At 42.9% G+C, this 22,997-nt stretch overlaps 1 protein-coding gene across 1 annotated transcript in view; it reads left to right on the forward strand.

Annotated features, from left to right (window-relative positions):
• LOC128445030 (neuronal cell adhesion molecule) overlaps positions 1-22,997 on the forward strand; it is a 75,837-nt gene that overhangs the window by 41,198 nt on the left and 11,642 nt on the right. Inside the window, exons 3-21 of the mRNA XM_053427772.1 lie at positions 8,447-8,670; positions 10,539-10,644; positions 11,322-11,515; positions 11,890-12,012; positions 12,890-13,060; positions 13,613-13,669; positions 15,217-15,328; positions 15,437-15,621; positions 15,770-15,904; positions 17,341-17,484; positions 17,566-17,677; positions 17,789-17,955; positions 18,547-18,694; positions 19,521-19,645; positions 19,915-19,944; positions 20,722-20,823; positions 21,719-21,916; positions 22,050-22,120; positions 22,658-22,883. Of these exons, the coding sequence (XP_053283747.1) occupies positions 8,589-8,670; positions 10,539-10,644; positions 11,322-11,515; positions 11,890-12,012; positions 12,890-13,060; positions 13,613-13,669; positions 15,217-15,328; positions 15,437-15,621; positions 15,770-15,904; positions 17,341-17,484; positions 17,566-17,677; positions 17,789-17,955; positions 18,547-18,694; positions 19,521-19,645; positions 19,915-19,944; positions 20,722-20,823; positions 21,719-21,916; positions 22,050-22,120; positions 22,658-22,883 (2,488 nt within the window). The 5' untranslated portion in view covers positions 8,447-8,588. The remainder of the gene's footprint in view (positions 1-8,446; positions 8,671-10,538; positions 10,645-11,321; positions 11,516-11,889; positions 12,013-12,889; positions 13,061-13,612; positions 13,670-15,216; positions 15,329-15,436; positions 15,622-15,769; positions 15,905-17,340; positions 17,485-17,565; positions 17,678-17,788; positions 17,956-18,546; positions 18,695-19,520; positions 19,646-19,914; positions 19,945-20,721; positions 20,824-21,718; positions 21,917-22,049; positions 22,121-22,657; positions 22,884-22,997) is intronic.

Consider the following 22,997-nt stretch of genomic DNA (forward strand, 5'->3'; position numbering starts at 1 on the left):
CAGGACTGCTGAGGGATACTAACACATCCTCTCTTAAGCAGTGATTACAGTGTGGGGAGCAGCTATCAAGTAAAAGGTCAAGTTCAGATCTACAGTTGCTCATTGAGCCTCATGCTTCCCCCTCCACATCTCGTTTTAATGATTGTTTTTTAAATTTGCCCCTCGCTGCTCCCGTAATTCTCCAGTAATGAGCTACTGTGCAAGTCAGGTGTCAGACAAGTACAAATGCACTATTGGGACTGAACTTTTTGCAACCTTGCTGACATCGCTCTTTGCTAACGAATTATTTAAAGCTTTCACCGCATTTCGAGGGAGTGAAAAGATGGAAAGATCTACACTTTGTCACGAGCAATTATCACAAGGAGGTAAACAGGAGCTTCATACGCCCATTCCCAATCATGAGAAGCCTCCTCAGAGAGAGCCCTGGCATAATGTGAGGATGTGACTCACTGACAATTTTTATATTTAGCCGGCCTGCGATGATAAGATGAAAGCAATAGCGCCTTGTGGTTCCATTCAGGCTGAACAGGCAGGGATTTCCTCCCCAATGCCACCGTCCAATCTAGGGGTGCCGCTTCCATCTGCATGCTAAAGAGGAGCCCCCCCTCTCAGAAGTGCCGGCGCCGGCAGTGATTAGCATTTTAGGTAGAAGGGACAGAGAGCGAGTCCCGGAGTGTTTTATGGCGTGTACAAGGGAGGAAGCTGAATGCCAATGTGTGGCGCTCTGTGAAAGGAGGAGGACTAAACAAATTGCCAGACACGTTGCATTAGTAGCAGATGCCTATTTGCATTAGGAGTGGTGGTAGAATGATAGCTGGGGAAGAAGTAGTGGAAACAAAAGCCACAAATCTTTAAAGACATCTGCAGAGATTTGGTGTAGAAGCTCATAACTGCTGGTACCAAACTTATGGAAGCTGCTTCTTTTTCTCTATTGACGTTTCAGAAAAACTTTGTAAGCAGAGTTTTAAGTCTGAACCAGAATGAACAGCTACGGGATGAATGGTACAAAAGATTTTCATCACAGTGGATTCTTCGTCATCTTTTAAAAAAGGAAAATGTTAGAAAGAGAACTCATGGCTGCTCTACGGGAAACGTAATGTTAAGCTAAACCATCCAGTTGAAAGTGACTCCATTTTTGGAACTGTGTTTCGCATTTCCATGGTAACAGCGAACTCCATAAATCACAGATGAAGCTCTTACACCTGAGGATTGTGGGTAGTGCAGTGCTTCTTTTTTTTACAAAGTTGGTTTCATACAGACTTGTGGCTTCTAGAGGAAGATTAGATATCGTAGCTTTTTGTGAGTTGACTTTGGATGGTTTCAGTTTTATGGCTGAAAGTTCCAATCAGAAAACAAATGGAATTTTACACCCGGAACCACGCTGTTGAGCTCTATTATGAAGAAATAGCAAAATAGACATAATATCAAAACCACCTCACTTTTAGCTTGCAGTATTCCTCCAACAAAAGTGAAAAGAGGAAGATATAAACAACTAACTAGAGTGGAGAAGATGAAATATAGATCTTCTCCTCGTTGCCGTGTGTTGTATAGTACAGATGAAAGGGCCATGATATGTTTTTTAGCCTCAGGGTCTCCCCCATCAACACGACCCCCAGTTCATACGTTAACCACACTTAATTATTCGCATACGATCCCCCAATTATAAAAGCTAATGAGGAGATTATGGGAGACACACGTTGATGCCGGCCCATTTAATTTCCATTGTTCCTTATTGCAGATAGAAGCCCTTTGAGCCGTAGTATTCAAGGCCTTTGAACATTCTACCTCATATAGCACAGATATAGTTCACGGCTAATGCTCATCCACTACATTAGCTGTGAATCCATTAAACAATCAAAGATGGCTGCTAAATGTGACACTTTCCATCTTTCTTTCAGCTTTTATTCTAAATGACAGCATCTATTTTTACAATCATTTTCTTTATGCATGTGGCTTGATTAGCATTGGTTGAAGGACTGTCTCACTGTCTTCTGTAGCGGGGGGCTTTCAAGTGAATGTTTAATGGCACCGAGGAATGGGCACGCAGCCCCGGGCGTGGAGGAAATCAACTCTCCCGACCGTATCCGTTTTCTCATCAGCACCTTCCTGAATGTAGAGCCATTCTCGTCATTACACCCCACATCCACCCCTCTGCAGAGGATCCCTACTGCTCCATTAAGGCCGTACACCAAGGCTCACAACCCCCTCATTGCAGGAGCCATCAATAGCAGCGATTATGAGAGTTAATAAGGGTGCGTGGCATGAAAGGAAGGTCTGTCTTTCATCACAACTGTACGCCAGTGATGCAACGGCGGTGATACTGTTGGTTTTTCAGCATTGCATCACTACAGATTTGCACAGACAATGGCTATATCTTTTCTAGTGGTTAGCATAAAGCATATGGTGTATTATCTGGCTGTAAGGGAGGTCCAATGCCCCCCCCCCCAGTCCCTGGTGACTGCTATTCATTTACACTGTGGTGTGCTTCAAGTCCCAGTGCTCGTGCCCCTGTCAGCTCCATCTGCGCTCAGACACGTCCTGACCCTCTCGTTCTGTGGCCAGTGTGCATGAATGTATCTCCGGCTCTGTGTGTATGTGTAGTGTGTATGCATTGCGGTATGTGCTACATCTCTGACATGTGCACAAAACCAATTAGTTTTGGGATGGTGAAGTAACCGGCCATGGGAAAATGACAATGGAGTAATTGAAGAGGCTGGCTGAATGAGAGGCCAGACAGCTCAATGTGGCTTCTACACAAGTGCTGAGTGTTTTTTCTCCACGGGTGAAATGAACAGAGATAGAAGCAGAGTCCTGAGTGAAGGCCTTCTTGTGCTGTAGACAGTAATTAACATTGGAGCATTTTACTTTGATGGCATTTTCTCTAGAAATGCCATCAACAGCTTTAACAGTGATTTGCTCATGTCAGCTCATTAATTTCATACAGTCTTTACATCATAGCTCGCCACACTGTTAGGTTTCAGGTTAGCGTTTTCCCAAGTGGCCTCTGACTTGCATTCATCTCTGGACTGAATGAAAGTCAGTTGAAACCTGGATTCATCCGTCACCATGAACCTCAAGTCGGCAATAGTTTTTCTTTCCGTCACATTATTGTTTCATGTTAATGTGGTTTATGATAACAGATTGAGTCCATGTCACCAAGAAAACATCAATGCAGACTTGATGTTTACTGTGATGGATTACATCGTATCAAGCAAGTTCCTAAGAGTCTTTCACATCTAAAGGAAATAAATGAAAAGTAACAGCTGCTTGGAACCTTCAGAGTGCACCTTCCTGCCCCTGCAAGGGACTAACTCCACAAAGAATTCTCAACTGACTCTGGAGGAGCATTTTAGCATCTTTCAGCTCATTGTTTTGGTATATAGATAGATAGATAGATAGATAGATAGATAGATAGATAGATATGTTACTTTTCCTAGGAAGCTGTTTCTATCATAAAAGCTGTGATACTTACTGTTCACTACTTACCCAGAATCAAACTGCAGACAAGCTCAGTTAGGAACTATCTGCTGAATGCAGTATTAAGCAGCTGTAGAGCCAGATGTTCACCACAGGAGCTGGTAGAGACCAAAAACCGAGCTAAAAGGTGAGTGAATATGGAACAAACCAAAATCAATGCTGCTGACCCATTAGATGTGTAATTATGGAAGTCTTTACTAACATATCTACTTAAAAGGTGATGATAATTTAGATTTTACAGGACAAAATGAAACTAAGTTATTTTTGTCTATGGAGCTTAATCTTGTCAAATCACTGGTATAGTCCTATAAGTACACTGAAGGGTGATGTTATGAGGTACTGCCCGTAGTCTCTGTTCCCCCTGTCTCACTGGGACAGGAGCAAGAAAGTAAATACAGGAAAGCAGTACCTTGATCTTAATTGCCACTTCAAGTGAGACCTTGCTTCATTGTTCAATGTAAAGCACACCTGGCCACAGGAGCAGTTTGACTGGTGGTTGGGTCAGATGATCGATGAAGTTCCCACCTCAAACAAATTGTCCCAGACTTACATCAGGACCAGACTGAGACCAACTCTATAAGGGCTCATGGTGTAGCTGCTTTCCCCCTCGACACACTACAGCTAACAAATCTCTTGAGTTTGATTTAAAAGATAGTAGGTTTAAAAACTTTGTCTTTATCTTCTTGCCCTCTTCTGTTTTGAATAATAGCTTGTTATCCTCACTTGAAGTGCCCCCCACCAACCTCTGATGTTTGTTGGTGAGAGGCCATTTACTGTTCGATTTCATCTGCCGTCTGACAGCTTTTGGAAACAGCACTTCAAACGGTCTGCGATGAAATGAGCTGTGAGATTGGCCTGAGTTTCCTGTTGTGTTGGCACATGATGGATGGCAAGGTTCAACAATCGTGATTTGATATTTTCTCATTATGTCTCCCCTCCAATAATTCCTTTTTCAATTTTTTTTTTATAAAATGAGCTTTGAACTGTAGTTTCTTCTTTAGGATGCAGGACTCATTTTACACCAAATTAGCAGGTTTACGCAGGTTATTCCAAACATTATTATACCTGCTTAAAAAAAAGCTTTACCTTTGCCAGTGGAGGTTTGTTTTTCTGCCTTTTTCTCGGTGAGTCATGTTTGACGCACTGGAAACTTAGAAGCTTTTAAGACATCACTGTCTTACCAGGGTTGCCACCTGGACAATACGACAAGTAAAGCTTTTTGCACATTGTTTAGAGATAACAAAATTTAACTTTAAATTTAGTACGTCTTAAGGTTTTGCTGAAAGGTGCAGTGTCACGATCTAGACCACCAAATAAAGTGAAAGAAGTTCGGGCGCTCACCCGAGTGTCATGTTTCTCTCACTGCCAATAAATACTTTTTGTGTTTACTGCACAGTCATTGGACGCGGGACTGATTGCTGATTGTATCCCTTCCCATTGCAGACAAAAAGTCAGATGTTGATGGTGTTAGTTGGTCTCTGCCTAACATTACATAGGGAAAGTGAGGGTTTTAGAATGAAAATGAAAATTCAAAGGGTAAAATTCCTTATAGTCACTATACTCAGCCAGGATGTAGATTGAGACTCTGTTGGTTGGTTCATTGTCATTAGAATCTCCCTTGAGTTTCCAGTGTCGTCCCCTGTGAGGTGGGATGTGAGGGGCCGGCCCCCGTATCACTGCAGCTCACAGGGGATAATTATGGTACGTACAGACAAATGAATACAGGCGCATATATACACAGCGCGCACACAAAGACACACACATGCTGACCGGCTGGAGCTAAGCTGCATCACCTCATTAAATTGGGAAATGAATCCTGAATGAAGCCCTGGCTCCTTTCCAGATAACAATCACCAGGCTTTCAGGGATTCACCATAAAATCTATAATTAACACATTTATTCTCTGGCTGTCGCCGGCTCTGCTCACTTCACCTGAGACTGTGCAGCGCTAAGCTCTGCATGCCTCTACTGTATTTTCACATATTTATACTTATTGTCATCTCTATTTATTTGTATTTCAAAGTCAAAATCGCTAGCAGATTTCACCTAATCGGACTGAGAAGCAGACACAAACAAACAGCAAAGACGTTGATCTCTGTCATGGCCACAACATTTGCGGATCACTTCCTTTTTGGCACAACGTTTGTTTTGCTTTTGAAAAGCTTTTAATCAAGCTGAATTATGGAGCTTTAATTTTGAAAAGGTGTCGTCTCGGGTCTGAAGATTGTGTTAAGAGTAACGGACATGCATTTTTTCAAACTATAACAGTTCAGTACATCATATAATTTATATATGAAAGCCACACTAGTGAACAATAATAAAACAAATTCCGTTGTATTATATGAAAAACATTGATTATAAACCCCTTATTTATGTCAAGCAAACAACCCATTCCAAAGGGGCATGTTCAGAACATTAACTACATAGATTCTGTTCACTCATTATTAGAGTACACAACTCATTATCACGTATCCTGCATGACTGACATCTAATCATTGATTTCTAACGTAACAAGATCAAAATAAACATCGACGGTCAGAGTCTGATGCAGGTTTTCTTGCTCAGACTGAGTTCAGCAACCCAGCCTGCAGCCTGCAAATGAGCCCCCCCCCTCCCCTCGCCGGATGATTTTATGTCGGATCCCAGGAAGGAGCTGCCGGATGGCGTACCGAGCAGCGTGATTGGGTGCCCTGGGCCGATAATACAGGCCCTTCCCCTGAGAGGTGTAGTTGAAGCTGGGGGCAGCAGACATTAGCCTTGGTCTCTTCCCTCGCTACCAGACGCCCGCTCCGGGGACCAGTTCTGAATCATGACTTGGGGGTGGGGGGGGGGGGGGGCAGCACTGACAAATGCATCAGCTCCCAAAGGAGGACCACTGGGGGTCTCGACTACCTTGCTATCTCGCCTGTGGCCCCAGACACAAGCTTGCACCACAGCCTCATCTGCAGTTCTGGCCTGCCCCAAGCCCGAAGGCAGGAGAGCAGAGCATGCTGCCCCCCCCCCCCCCCCCCCCTCTAATGGGCTCGATTCCTTTCTCTCATACACTAACAGACATTAATATCCCCAAAATTTGATAGCGCGGCTTTGCAATAACGGAGCAAATGAGTCCGGCTGAGCTCTAAATTAAGCGGTGACATTTTAATACCGTGCCTGGCACAGTACGTGGCCCAGGATGCCCCGGGTAAAGACAGGCAGGAGAGCCAGATAAAAAAAATGGTCATGCTGTAAAAAGACAGAAAAGACGCCTCCTGGATCTGTTTTCCTCAGTCTTTCTTTCCATTTTATTAGCAAGCTGTGCTCACAGTTATAAAATATAATGAATTATACCGATTGTTTCACTGTGACAGTGCTGAATTATGCAGATGAATATAAATTAAATCAAGCTGAGTCATTTTAAATTGGTTATTATTATTATTCTCTGAAGCTTGAATCAGAGGCTGGCTTGATGAAGCTCAAAGTGATTATTTTATCTTCGCCAAGGACGTTATGTTTTCACCCTGTCCACTTTTTTATTCGATCAGCTGTTGAACGAATAAACGTATTGCTGAGGCTGTATTAAACTGCTTTTAGCTTTTTGCTGAATTGTATTGTGTTGTGTCCACCTCGAACCATCAGGACTTTGAGCTACATTTAGGCCCTTCCTCGACCTTGCTTGGTCTGGACAATATTTCTGACCTTCAAACCACTTCTGGACATTTTGGATGTTGTATGGACTGACATGCCATGGTGTAAAGAGGTCCTCAGTGAAGGCCCTACTCACCCCTCCACAGCTGATCGACTAAATGTTACTGAGCCTTTTCTGTCAGGGCTCCCACTTTGGAATAATCTCTCCTTATCCTCTTTAAAATCTCTCTTTAACGAATAGGAGAATAATTTTCATGGATTTCTTATAGAGTAATTCAAGGATCTTGATGAACCAAAACAGGCATATTTAGGGGACTGATATTCATGAGTGTGTGCAATTTGGTGCAGATACAAATACAAATCCTGATGTGAATTTAAATGAAGTGTCACAAGGTGACTGATTTGCCTTGGCGGAGCTTTTTCTTTCTTGTTGATATTTGTGCTTTCTTATTTTGCCTTTTCAGCATCGTTCAAAAAAGATGATTGCGTCTGTTTGGATGAAGGTGTGACACTGAGCTGCGAGAAAACACTGAAACCACATGTGTGTTTTGGTTTCCTGCTTCTTCACAGTGCATCCATGCAGCACCGTTACTGTTCGGAGGGAGAGGCCTAATTAGTTCACATTGTGTAACAAAAGAAAATCCCCACTTAATTAACAGTTAATCAATGGCCAATTAGACTTTAACTGGTTTGGTAAAACCTGCAAACAAGTCGTCTCACTTGAAACTGACACCCTGTTGAACTTTCAGCTCCCCCCCCCACTGAGCTGTGTCTGCTCAGATTTCAGAGTTGCTCAAATCGGCAGTGTCACATGCACGTGATGTTTCCCGCGACAACAATCTCACTGAAAGATGATGGTTCGGTGTCTGAAATCTGACCTGAGTGCGGATCAGTCCGTCGGTCAATCAGACAGATGAAGCTGAGAGCGAAATGGAAAATGAAGTGAGTGTCCCCCCCCACGCCCTGTCTCTCAGCTTGTCATCTGCCGGCTGACGTGATCGATATGGCAGCGGGGCCTAATGGCATCATGGCCGCGGCAGTGATTAGCTGAGCAAAGTGAGCCCATGTGGGCCACGTCGGTCCCTATCCAAGTGCACTAGATCAAAAAGATAGCTTCCAGCAAACAGCACTGCACGGCAGCGAACATCGATCTGTGGACGAAGCCGCTGTCTATGTCTGTCTGTCTCTCTCTCCCTCTCAGCAGCTGATAAACACAGAGAAGAACAAACTCAGTGTTATGATTGATCGCCTCAGTAACTGGATCTGCTATTCAAGCCCATAATTTCTGCTTGTCTCCTCTTATCTCTGACACTCTGTGTCTCCTTCTCTCTTTCTCTCCCTGCAGTTGTTTGTGGAGTGTGTTTGTGTGCGTGAGTGTGAGTGAGTGTGTGTGCGTGTGTGTGTCTAGTCGTCCTCACACGGTGTGACCGAGCAAAGAGGCGGGGCATCGTCGTACTCAGGGGACCAGACCTTTGTGTCACACAGCGATGATGGAGAGGAGGATGGACACAGCTCTGCTGGTGCTGTTAATGGGACACCTCGCCGCGGCGCTGGAGGTCCCACTCGACCGTAAGGAAACACACACACACACACACACACACACACACACACACACACACACACACACACACACACACACACACACACACACACACACACGTTCAGTCGAAGCAGTAGGTCTGTCTTCATCTAATTAAGTGATTGATCAGCAGGAAATTAAAGGCTCAAACGTGAGGATTGCCTGTTTTTCTTCCTCACGACAAATTCAATATGTCTGGGCTTTAGAGAGGTGGTTGGACATATAGAGGTTCATGAGGTTTACAGTGTGCCGTGTTGATCATTTCAACTCTTGGCAAGAAAGGAAATTAGCATTTTGCCAAAATTATTATAATAATATTAATTGTTGGCTGCAGTCCTGGTTTTAAAATGATGGCTTATGCAGCTAACAATATTCAGTTCTCCCTTTGAGTTGCTTTTTGGTATAGAAAATAATCTTCATTTATACAGTAAAGCATTTAACAGTTCAATATGTAACAAGTCTTCATTAAAATGTCGAAAAACAACTAGAAATATGTTATCACTCAGAATGTGTGTGCAATATGTTTTTTACGCCACGTGAATAAAATGTATACATTACATCTGTGAATATGAGTCACGTCAGGTAGATTTTCATGTTCAACAACTCCCATGATCCCATGCTGCCCCACATCATCATCCAACTAGGTTTTGTTTTGATTGAGAGCCCCCTATTGGTCAAGGTTATTGTACATTTACTGCAACTATTAAAACAAATCTCAAAATATAATGTATATATATTTTTTTAAATGAAGATAGTCAGTTCATTATTATTATTGTTATTACAAATAAGTACATGAGAGAAGCTGGGACTACCGACTGTTTCAAATGCTCACTTGATATTGACTGTAAAGATGAATCTGATACATTTTCTATTTGATCAACTTTTCAACATCACATTCATTTTAATTTAAATGTGCTCTACCTATTAGCATACACACATTTCTTTTTTCAACAGTTCTTTTTTAAATATCAAACTATATATTGTTGCAATGGTTCCATTCAGCAAACAGTCACGTTCTTTTTCTCTCACTCATTTCTCACGGCCGACGTCTGACCCTGAAGCCTCACGTGTCTGTGCGGCTGCTTATGCTGCTGGAGACCTTCTACATATTGTTTGTTTGGAGCACTTCACCATCTGGTTCTTCCTCATCTGGAAACTGGTCTTTTCCAAACCTTGTTCTGAAGCTGAAGATGTTTTTCCTTCCCTAATGTCTGGTTCTCTTTACTGTCACATGTGTCTTTTCTTTCTTGTTTGCTGATTCTTGGGAAAAACACAAAAGTACTGGAAGAATGTAAGTCTCGCACCAGAGTGAAGTTACTGCAGAGGATGTGCAAGCAGTGTTTTGTGTTGCCGTGCACTAAGAGTTATAGTTGATATGATTTTTTATATTTTTGTATTAGTCTGTTTTACATTATAAGATGCTGAGTGTGGTTTGCGGTTCAGTGGTTTGCATGCATTGATCCTTTTGTTTCTTTGTTTGCTGTGTGTGTCTGCAGCTGTGCAGCATTTGTCTTGAGCAATATTGCAAACAGCATGAGTTCTTTTATCATTTGTTTCTTCATAGTCCATTAGTTACCTCCCCAGCACCGACAGCAACACATTAAGCATAGGATCATTTCAATAAGGTGAAATGTACCCGAGCGTTCTGCATGCTGCTCTGCCGCTCCTCATGTTAGGGGAGGTTTTTATTTTTTAGTGTGTGTGTCAGCAAGCAGCCGTGTGGTTTTAGCCGGTGTGGTGATTCTGCATGCGATGGGTAAGGACTGCTTGTGTGGTCAATACTGCAACACACAGAGAGCGGCTTAGTTATGCAGTGAAGGTCGTGATTATATCTCTTCCTGTTTCTGATCATCTTTAGTGCCACAGCCACCGACCATAACTCACCAATCCCCCAAGGATTACATCATCGACCCCCGGGAGAACATAGTAATCCACTGTGATGCGAAGGGGAAGCCTCATCCCAGGTAGGAATCTGTAAACTGAGATTAAACATTCACGATGGCGTTATGTATGTACTGTACATGGTGTCCTTAACAGAGGCTGGTTTTAGCCAATGATTCTTAAATGTTTTTCTCCAAATCACCTCCCCCTCCTCTATTTATCTCAGTTTAGCAATAAGTCATTTATATATTTATTTGATATGGACAGTACTCATTAATCAATTGATTTGTCTGTATTGCACAATACAGTCCCCTCCAGCCAGGTTTAAAGATGCGGCAGGCATCAGCAAATAATTTCAAAATTTGGAAATGCCAGTACTCAAATGTGTAGATGACTCATTGAACATATTTTCATTTCCTAGCCGTAAAATTTAGCTTTACCCAAATAAAATATCAACCCCTAGAATAAAGTATTACGTAAACATCAAGAGCCTAGAAAGTACTGAGGAGTTTAAACACCCAAATCTTAAAAAATAGTATTTTAAAAACCCTGAAAACTTATCTTTATGTTTATGGATTCATCATTTTACACTAAACAAACAATAATCAAAGTAAACAGGAAAGTGGTATTTGTCAGGAGGCTACAGCTGCTTCATCAGGTGACTGATGGTCTGATCAGATTTGATTGGTGATTTAATCACAATAATATCTCATCACACAGTTTGTTATCAAGATTCATGACGAACGTTTTATCACCTCAGTTTCTCTTGGACGAGAAACGGGACGCATTTCGACATCGACGAGGACGCCAACGTGGTGATGAGGCCGCACTCAGGGACACTGGTGGTGGACATCAGCAGGGAGAAGGCTGATCACTACGAGGGGGTGTACCAGTGCACGGCGAGAAACAAACATGGAACTGCTGTTTCCCACAACATAGTCATACGACAGTCCAGTAAGTGCACTGCAGTCTATCATAATATCTCTCATCTTTTCATTTTTCTCTTTTTCCATCATTCTCAATACCATAAATACCTCACATCATATAAAATCACCTCCTTCTTTTCTTTTTTTATGATTAAGTTGCATTTTCCATCTTAAGAGCGCTCCTGAAAGGTAAAGGTGCATGTGGAAAGCAGCATGTAAGGATGTAATAGTGGATAGAGCTGAACGTCCCTCTGTAATTTTTCCTCTAGCAAATTGTTCAGTCAGACATCGTCCCTCTTTACCTCTGTCATCATGTCAGCAGCCGTCCATTAGCCACACTCACATAATTCACATCACATAATGGGACGCCGCTGACTGCGCCCGCTTTTCCAACCAATCCAGGATCCCCCTTGTGGTCAAAGGAGAGGATCAAGCCAATCGTCGTTCAGGAGGGCGTGTCCTTGGTGCTGCCGTGTCGACCCCCTGCTGGCCTGCCCCCTCCCATCATATTCTGGATGGACAATAGTAAGTACTTCAGTTACAGAGGATTTTTTTAGCTGTATGAAAATAACTGCTGCTGACAAAAAATGACTTTATCTCAGATTTGTGTCCTTGTGGCATAATGATTTGTGTTCTCCTGGTTCATGGTCACAGTTCAAGGACGGTGCCACTGTCTGTATATATGAACCCCTTTACTGCAAATCATATACACTGTTCTTTTTATCACCATATCACAATTCTTGAGATTTCAAGAATAATGTCGTTACGTTTCAAGAATAAAGTCGTAATTAAGAAGGAAGTCCAAATATTACCAGAAGAAAGTCATAATATTATAAATTCATTCAGGACAGAGTTGTATTCCTCCTGGATCCAAAACATTGAACCAATCTCGTTGTTATTTGAGAACCTAATAAACCCCTTTGGGTAGCACACTGATGTAAATAGCCTAGACCACAAGATTTTCCACCACATCCCTGTGGTTCTTTCTTCGGAATAGATATTACATCAACTCTTCTAAAACAGCCTCATTAGGAAACCTTTACTTAAGGAGCCAAGACATGCAAATACACTGGTATTATGAGGCCTAATTAATGGTGTTTGATTAATACCACATTCATTATTTGACATTATTTATTCATCAGTTATTAAACAATTTGATTTCTAGGAAGAATTATGCATTAAATATACATTTTACTGGGCCAGTCTATCCTTAATTCTGTCGAGTGGTCCACCTCAAACTCAGTCTCAGTTACTTAATCCACAGAAAAGAGAGAGAAATCAGAGCCCACTCTTTCTACTGGAGAAAATAGTCCCAAAACAACCCCTAACAGCTGTAGTGTTTTTACTAAAGATGAACTGACCCAGCAAACGACATCTCTAACAAACATATTCCGCGCTTCAGACTTCCAGAGGCTGCCTCAGAGCAGCAGGGTGTCCCAGTCCCTGAACGGAGACCTCTACTTCTCCAACGTTCTCCGAGAGGATTCCAGGAACGACTACATCTGCTACGCCCGCTTCCCACACACACAGACCATCCAGCAGAAACAGCCCATCACCGTCAAGGTCCTCAACCGTAAGTCTGACCGTGTGCGTGACCAGGAGAAATCCACCCAGGTTGTAATGAGCCGGCATGAGGGAGAGGGAACAGTGTGTGTGTGTGTGTGTGTGTGTGTGTGTGTGTGTGTGTGTGTGTGTGTGCGTGTGCGTGAGACAGGTCAGTTGCAGCAGCATGACAGTGTGGGAGGGAAACAGCATTTCCTATCTCTAGTTCCATCCCTCAGAGACGCCAGTGGACGTCGTCCCACTGAAAAGACATATTGTCGGTGCTCTCTGCAGTATCTGCCAAGCAGGCGCTTGTTTGACTTCTGCTGTGAGACGCTCTGTGCACGCTCTCCACAGAGACAACAAAGGCCGCTCTCTTCCCGGCCGGCGTTTGTGACTTGACGTGACGGCACACTGCTCCCACTGGATTCTGATGACGATCACTTCTGACCTCTGACTTTTAAATCGGCTCCCGTTGATCATGTTTATCTGTCGCAGCATGTTTGTTGTTTGTTTTTGTTTTCTTTTTTTTGTTCTGATGATTTCAACTTGTGGCGTGTGTGATTTCTCTGTTGTGTTACAGTGGAAGCAATCAATGACACAATGGCAGCTTTTTACAATGACACTGATTTGTTTAGTGGTGAGTTTTGAGACCTCGTAGTGTTTACTCCCTCCAACCTAGTGCTCCGAAACTCTGGCTCTTACCCACTAACACTAACCCTTCCTCCTGACAACCCCACGGCTCTGTACAGTCGCACCGATCTAATGAGGGGGGGTGGGATCTGGCACCCTCTTGTGCTTACCCCCGGCATAGCACTCCAAACTGCAGCTGTTACCCACTAACATCCAAGTGAATTCTGTGTCCCTCCTTCAATCCTGCTCTATCCAATCAAAACCCTTTAATAACTTTTCACTTCTTCCTTTAAATCACCACTGATGATCCACTGTGAACTGAGATGAATAAATAACAACATCTGTATAGTCTTGAAAATAACAACAGTTGTTTGATAAAGCAAACCAGGTATCAATTAACAACAAAATAATCAGGTTAATCATTTTAACTTATTGAGCATTTAATTTATTAATGATAACCAATCTATTTAGCATCTGTTTATTTATTTTGAAGTTGTATACAGCAAAACAAATGCACAATACAGAAAACATTAGCAAAGAAAACATAAATAAAGAGAGATAAACAAAAACAAAAATATGAATGAACATAATTTAGCCCTTCGGTAAAAGGTATTGACCAATAATATGAAGACCAAGTGAACCAGATGGACAATTAACTCTTCACTTTAATCTTGTAGTCAGGCTAACAATATATATGTCAGGTTTTCTGAAAAAATAATCCCTTTGTGGTGGTAAATCAAATTCCCCTCAGATGCAACACATTGCCCAGTTCCATCATAAACAATGTATTTGATCCGGACACAACTTGAAGTGTAGATGGTTTCAATCTCTCCTTGTTCGCTTTGCCTCTGTCTTGAGGCCATCAGCAGTCTTCATGTCTAAAGTTTCCCTGCTGCCCTGTCTAGTGCTATCGTGCTCCTAGTTGTTAATCCTCCTGTCACCAGCTATTCTCATCTCACTTCATTTTGTCTTTCTTAACAGATTTTGTCTCTTTGTCCATACAAGCGCACACAGTAGCCAACATGAGTTCAAATAACTTTCGTGCAATTAAAGTAGCCGAAAGCAAATCTTAATATCTTTAATTAGGTCAATTACTGACAATATTCAACCCATAAACAGCATGTGCTGATTATCTTATTCTAAATAAGGTCGTACTCAGAATAAGCGATAGTTAAATTAAAACATGAGGAGTATTCTGTCCCTAGTCCGATTATTTCGCAGTGTACACGTCTAAATCGCATTATATCATCCTGTAGGAGTTTTCTCAGTATTTTGCGACATTGGCGAGTACTGCTGTAAGACACACAGCCAGGGTTCAAGTCCAAACAAGTAGTTATAAATAAAAACAATAAGAATAAACTTAATTTACATAGCACCTTTCAAAACACAGTTACAAGATCAATTATCTAAAATAAAAAATTAGTTAGAAATAAGCTGAAATGATGGTCGAAATACTGTCTTGAAATGTTTGGTGTCCATTTAAACACAGTCACTGTGTTATGGACTGATGCAGAAACGATAGTAATACATTTCTATGTCCATCTCTAACCACAGAAGACCCAGTGGATGAGAGGAAGCCGACCTTCCTCATCCCATCTGGCTCCTCCAGCTCCCAGACGGTGTTGAGAGGCCAGGTGCTGGAGCTGGAGTGTATCGCAGAGGGGCTGTAAGTGAGAGAATCTGCCATTGCTTCACTGCTGAAAGCCTTGAGTGCCCACATGCACCTGCTCGAGTGTCATCATCGCTCCCTTTCTCTCTTCCTCTTTGAAACCAGGCCCACCCCGGATATCTCCTGGGACAAAGTGAGCGGCGATCTCCCGTCCCAACGCATGTCCTACCTGTACTACAAGAAGACCCTGCGCATCGTGAACGCGTCGGCGTCGGACGCGGGAGATTACCGCTGCGGCGCCAAGAACAAGCTTGGCTCGGTGCACCACACCATCCACGTCTCTGTCAAAGGTGGGTCGGTGGTGAGAGGCGCGGCCAGACCTCCACTCCTTCTTCCTGCTGCTCCGTTCTCCCTCTGTCTCATAATTGATTTATGCGGAGATGCCAACAGGCCACTATGTTCGCTGATTAATTCTCCTGCCGTCTGTTCTATTTTCAGCTTCTCCGTATTGGATCGCCGGCGCTCCCAGGAACCTCGTCCTGGCTCCGGGAGAGAACGGCGTGCTGACCTGCAGGGCCAGTGGCACGCCCAAGCCCTCCATCACCTGGTTGATGAATGGCATCCCCATAGAGAGTGAGTGCAACCTGTTCCACTGCTTTGAAATCCAACTGCCAGGTGCTGTGGTCTAGTCACATAAGCTGAGCTTTGTTTCATTTGATTATCAGAGAAGGGATTTTATTGTTATCTCTTTGACGCAGGTGTAGTTACCTTGGGAGTGTGCAGCATTGTTTCCCTATGGGATACACGTTTGAAACTTGCAATGGCGGAGTTTTTGATCCGGACAATAAAGGAATTCCCAAAGATGAAGATGTTTCCAGACAAGACAAGCCTCTCAACTATCTCTCGTTTAATCAAAAATTATGGCATCTGCTTACATTTTCTGTAAATAAGCCAAATTAGCTTTCCTGACTAAAGATGAAGTATTGTGATGTTCTGTTGCCTGGCAACCAGTGGAAAGACTCCAGGAAGTCCCTGCACATAACCCTCTGTAAACACACAACTAGTCAGTTTTATATTTGTGTTTGTACAGATTAAAGGATATCATTTATTTATTATTGATTTGTAAAGCTGCTAGAGGATGCTGATTGTTCTTGTTTCTCCTGCTTCCAGTCTGTATGCTAAGCTAAGCTAAATGGCTATCGTGGTAGATTTGCCTTTGGCTTGAGAGTGATATCTGATAACCCAACATTAAACTTGTTTTAACACCAGAATGTAAATAAATTAATACACAGACCAAAACAAGGCACAATCATGATTCAAATCATCAAACAATGAACTAGAATATCACTCAGTGCAGCACATACCTCTGCCAAGCCCAACAGTCTCCTTATAATCTATCAAGCTGCAGGAAATGTCACACACTCATAGATATCAGTCACCTTAATGTGCCTGATTCTTGTCACTTACAGCCATGAATTATTCTCAGAGAAATTGGTGAAGATGTAAAAAGGTACACTATCACATTTAATTTGCTAGGATAAAAATAATAGAGGTGTGATATCCACTGTGTTCCTGTGAGACACTGCAAACTGAATGTGTAGTATTTATAAGTTTAGAGCATTTACCACCATCACACCTCTTTACAATTTTTGCCTATTGGTGTGAGAGGCATATAATGTACGTTAATATTAAAAACAACTGTATTGAAAATTAAGTCTGGTGTTAGGCGCTGGTAAGAGATGGACGTGCAGTTTACAACTAAAGTGTAACATTAAAAGCTACTGTTTATTGTAAAGTTATATTAATTGGTTTAAAAGTGATGGTGTCAGCATCTTGGAACCAACCTTTTCACAGACTTTCCAGTTAGTTTCCACTAGGAACAGTTAGGGTTCACGAAAGTGTTACATAGTCGGGAACTGATTTTTCTGATTATTCTGAGGACACATGGATGCACAATCAGCCCTAATTGGATGACATCATCAGAGCCAAAATCAAAAGTTTCTGTTGGACTTTAACCAGGATTCACAAAGCCAGAGTTAAATATTTTCAACCCTGTTATCCCTGAACAGATTCCCCGCCGGATCTGAGCAGAAAGGTGGAAGACGACACCATTATCTTCACGGACATACAGATGGGATCCAGCGCCGTCTACCAGTGTAATGTCTCCAATGGCCACGGCTACCTCATGGCCAACGCCTTCGTCAATGTCCTCTGTAAGTTCACCACACCAGATCCATTTTGTATTGGAGTGCTGTTTCACATGCAGGGTAATAACACGTCAATAACTGCTGCAGCGGAGGCACCCAGAGTGCTGACGCCGGCCAACAAGGTCTACCAGGTCATCAAAAACCACCGGGCCCGGATAGACTGCGCTTTCTTTGGGTCACCCATCCCTAAAATTACATGGTGAGTGAATGGACTTTTCTTTACAGATGAAAAGTTGATATATATTTCTTCAAAAGCTCAAAGCGGGCTTTCTCTCTCTGATCTCTCTCTCTCTCTCTCTCTCTCTGCCAGGTTCAAAGACAGCCGCTCCAGCACCCTGGACGGAGATCCGTACATCCAGCACGACAACGGCACTTTGGAGATCCACACAGCTCAGGCCAGGAACAGCGGCAAATACACCTGCGCCGCCAGAAACATGCTGGGGATCTATGAGAATCACGTCTACCTGGAGGTCAAAGGTGAGACGATTCTGTGAGGATAGTAAGAATAGGGGGGCATTACACAGTTTTGGTTTAGTGATTACAGTGTGACGTATGAAAAAAAAAAATACTGACATAGAAATCACTACAATCAACACAGATTTATTTAACATTAATTTGAATACACTACAAAATATTAACTGGTGAGTTTAAGAGCTACTAGAGGTGTGACCTTTGGTTGTAGCCATGCCAGCAGTTTCCATTTGTTTCCAGTCATTATGCTAAGCTAAGGTAATAGGCTGATACTAAAATCACAGAACGCATCATGATATTACGACTCATTTAAGAAAACACTCTTAAACAGTCAAAGTTGAGTTTAATCATAGTAGTAGTTTAATCATAAGGTTAAGAATTATGGCTGGGGTGAAGAAATGCATCTCATCTCTCCCCATCTAACCAGAGGAGGGGGTGCATCCCATCCTCCCAGTGCGGTTCCCCCAGAGACCTAACCTGTCTGCTGGGCTAAATACGAGTAACGAAGCAAAAACAAGGAAATCTCACAAAAAAAGCAGGGTTTTGCACCAGTCAGATTATTCCACTGATTTAATGTATTCATTCCTGACTCAACAGAGCCCACCCGCATCCTGAAGCAGCCCGAGTACAAGGTGGTCCAGAGGGGCAGGTCGGTGGTGTTTGAGTGTAAAGTGAAGCATGACCCCACACTCGTCCCCACCATGACCTGGCTCAAAGACGACGGAGAGCTCCCCGACGATGATCGGTCAGATATGTCACTCACCATTGGAAATGTTTCTAGGCCATTGACCCTGTGTTTGCTGTCCCTCTGTTTCAGTGTAACGTAAACCTGTCAGTGTTTGTTTACCCCCCCCCCCCCCCCCCTCACCTCAATTCATAGTTCAGTGTTAAATGTCTTGACCTTGTGTGATCCAATCATCAGTGGTCAGTGCTAAGTTCAGGTCTAAATGACAACCGCAATACCTGAGATCCGATCACTCGGACCACATGTGGAGGTGGCCTGAGACACATGTGGCCATATTATATTCAATGTGTGAACCTGTCCTGGGCCACATGGGGAGGACCACCTGCTCAGCTGAAGTCTCTGACCTGCTGCAGTTTCACAATGAATCGAATTCTCTCTCTCTCTCTCTCTCTCTCTCTCTCTCTCTCTCTCTCTCTCTCTCTCTCTCTCTCTCTCTCTCTCTCTCTCTCTCTCTCTCTCTCTCTCTCTCTCTCTCTCTCTCTCTCTCTCTCTCTCTCTCTCTCACACACACACACACATACACAATACTAACATCTGACACATCTGTTATCTCACAAAAACAACATAATTTGGTTTTAGCGATCAGAAAATGACGTACGTGTTTATTTGCATGTAGAGCAGCGAGGTGGACGCAGGAGACAAATTCAGGACCTATTTTGAATACCAGCTGTTCACTTGTGATCCGAGCCCCTGAGGACGGATATTATTACCAGGTCCTTAAGGGGCCTTTGTCAACTTGAAAGCCCGGCGGTAAAACAAATTAAATAGCGTTAAGATTATATTTTTAATCCTGCTGATCTGTCCGTATGAACTGTTTGTTTTACAGATTAATCGTGGCCTCTGACAGCCTCACCATCACCGACGTGACAGAGAGCGACGGGGGCGTGTACACCTGCGTCATGAACACAACTCTGGACCACGACTCAGCCAGCGCAGAGCTCACCGTCGTCGGTACGTGCCGCTTCTCACAAACTGAATTCACTGGCGTGTTAAAAACAAACTGAGTAATGATCAACGTGTAACCTCTGCCTCATAACACACACAACAGATCGCTTCAAGGGTAATAGCCTGAGAGTTTACTGAAGGGGGTTTGGAGCGGATTGAATCAGCGGAATGAATATTTAATTATCGCCTTCTTAGCGTGCCAGATAATCTCCTTTGTTTCCGTTCGGCTGACTGACCACTAACCTCCATTTCACTCCTGCCCTCCTACCTGGCAGAGGCCACGCCAACTCCAGCTGTTGTCTATGGTAAACCTGCAGCGCACAGGAGCACCCAGATGTGCTGCTCTGCTCTCATGGGCTTGTATTCTTCAGTGGATGTTTCTGTTCAGTGAAGCATGTTTTGGCCTGATGATGCTGTTTGTCTTTTTAACAGTCCCTGTGCATTTTTTTTGTTTCCTTTTTAGCTTTGTTTTCCAGTGTTTTGTTCATATTTTTTTGTGATTAATTGTATTTTTATTTGTTGGAATGAATCAAACCACTGAGGCAAACATTTAACATTTAGGCAATGGGGGGGGGGGGTGAAGCCATTTTCTCTCACACTTCAAAGCAAAGATCATTTGTAAAGCAAACATCTCTTCATTGCACCACTTGGGATCTTTTGCCACGCGCCGTTTCCTCGTCACTCATTTATTCAAAGCATGCGTTTTCACTTTATCAATTCATTTCCAAAACATGAGCCCTGAGCCTCTCGAGCGAGCCCCAGACTCGATTTCACGGAGACTGATTACGGAGGATGATCAGTGGTTTCATATGCATGATGCAGTGTCTGCATGTGTATCACGGGGCAAATAATGGTGTCAAATAGACCATGTGAAGAAGAAGAGGGCTAACGGTACAACCTAAGCATACATCGTTATTGCAGTATAATGGAAGCAGGTTATAGATATCCTGTTTTGTTTTTGCTTCATCTCGTCTTGGCATGAATCCTCCATATATTTATCCGTCTGTAACGTGGAGTCAGTGTGACTGTGATCTCAGTGCGATGAGTTACCAACGTTGCTCCCTGTGATGCATTTACCCCAGAACGACCTGACCCCCCAACTGACCTGGAGCTGACGGACCAGAAGAAGAGGAGCGTGCAGCTCACATGGACCCCCGGGGATGAGAATAACAGTCCAATTCAGAGTATGTATTAACTGTGTGTGTGTGTGTGTGTGTGTGTGTGAGGCTCTACTGATTTTCAGATATGCAGCTCAGTTATGAGGATTAATGTTCAGCACGTGAAAACTGTTTTATTTTGTGCTGTAATGGTGAATTTAAGATCCATCGTGTTTCAATAACTATCCAGGGAGTAAATGTCAGGATTTCTCAGCCTTTACAGATTTGATTTGGACCAATTTCTCACAAGATTATGGAACTAAAAGGCTAAACGTCTTTAATTCATTACATTTGTACAATTTGGCTGACTCTCAGAGAGTGCAGAGAATCCAGAGAGTGAGTGGATTAGGATGAAATACAAGTTCCAACTGAACAGTTAGCTTCTATATATTTCCATGTTTATATTTTTAAGTTTATATATTGTTTGTATTATGGATTTAAATATATTTGTGTCAATATTTTTTGGGGCTCATATTCTATCTACCAATATATGTATCGGAAAAAAATTCTGAATCACAATTGATCAATAATTGAAATTAACACTAATCACATAAAATGTTTATAAAATCAAGTCTGCCTTTTGGAGAAAAAGTAACCAAAAATAACCTCTGCCGTCTTGAAGGAAGATATATAATATATAAAGTTTCTAGGTTTATTCAGTGGAAACAATGTATTTCAATGTTTAAAATAAAGAACCGACATATTACCGGAAGAGTCTGGTGCAGAACATGTTACTTCTTCACTGTCTTTCAGTATTGTTGTCTTGTTCGAACACATCTCTTCACCATAGCACAGCACAGCTGGTGGCAACATATTTAGAAATCTTGAGAAAAAGGCGGACATTCCAGTTTTTTCCAATATCTTGTCAGACCGTGTTTGAAGCGTCCTGTTCACTGTACTTGTCTTTCTTTATTTCACACAGAATTTCTGATCCAGTATGAAGACTCTCTGCACCACCGAGGTCACTGGCACAACCTCACCGAGGTCCCTGGAACCAGGACGACTGCTCACCTCAAGCTGTCTCCCTACGTCCACTACACCTTCAGGGTTTTGGCTCTCAATGCCATGGGCTTCAGTCGGCCCAGCTTCCCCTCCAGGATGTTTAAGACAGAACCTGCAGGTACTTGGGCCGTTTCACTAAATAAATGCCCCCTGTATTATTAGCTGATCAGTTTTCATCTGAAGGGCTCGTTTCAGAAATATATTTTCCATTGGATATTGTTTGATGTTGCTGATATTGATTTCTTTTTCAGCTCCAGACGACAACCCTAAAGATGTTGAGGGATTTGGAACAGAGCATGACAATCTTGTAATCTCATGGAAGGTAATAAAGATGTATTAGGCTCTCCATTTTAATCCTGACACATTTACCGTGGTCCAGGGACCACCCCTGAAACATGTGAGCTTTAATTTTTGTCTCTGTTTTTCAAGCCACCAACATCAAATATCACATCTATATAATAGCTACAGAAAACTCTGTATGTCTGTCGGTGGAACAAGTATCTCAACAACCACATGTCTCTTGTCGTCTTAACACTTGGCATGTGTGTTGTTAAGAGCCCAGGGAAGTGCAGTGTCTGATTTGGACACACGATACATTCAAGATTATTGTTTTTAAACACGAGAATTGCAATCACACAGTAACAGGCTCGTTTGTGCAGCAGCGGTGTTGCAGCTTCAGGGTTCTGTGACTCTTTGACAACCGGCCTTTGCTGCTGTCTTAACTGCAACCAGTATTCCCACAGACCAAGCAAAGCACCCAACCAGCAGGTTTAGAACGGTCACTGCACTGGTATTATTAAATCTGAGGTTTTCTGCAAAAGTATACTCTTGAAAAATACTGAAACTTTCTCTGCTGCAGCCGCTGACAGGGCTCCAGTCTAATGGCCCAGGGCTTCGTTATCGAGTAATGTGGAGGCAGAAGGCAGTGGAAAGTGATTGGTCCACAGTGACTGTGTCCAATAACTCCCGGTTCGTGGTGTCGGGAACGCCCACGTTCGTACCATACGAGCTCAAGGTTCAGGCTGTGAACGACCACGGAGTTGGACCTGAGCCTGCTATCGCCCGCGGCTACTCAGGAGAGGACTGTGAGTTCGATTGACTCTTTAGACTCTTTAGAAAAAAAACATTACTGTGTGTGTCTGAGCCTGGGGTGATACATTTCACTGTGTAACCAATGGCATTTACTCAGTGTGTGTTTG

Source organism: Pleuronectes platessa, chromosome 7 (assembly GCF_947347685.1).
Source record: "Pleuronectes platessa chromosome 7, fPlePla1.1, whole genome shotgun sequence".
Taxonomy (NCBI): domain Eukaryota; kingdom Metazoa; phylum Chordata; class Actinopteri; order Pleuronectiformes; family Pleuronectidae; genus Pleuronectes; species Pleuronectes platessa.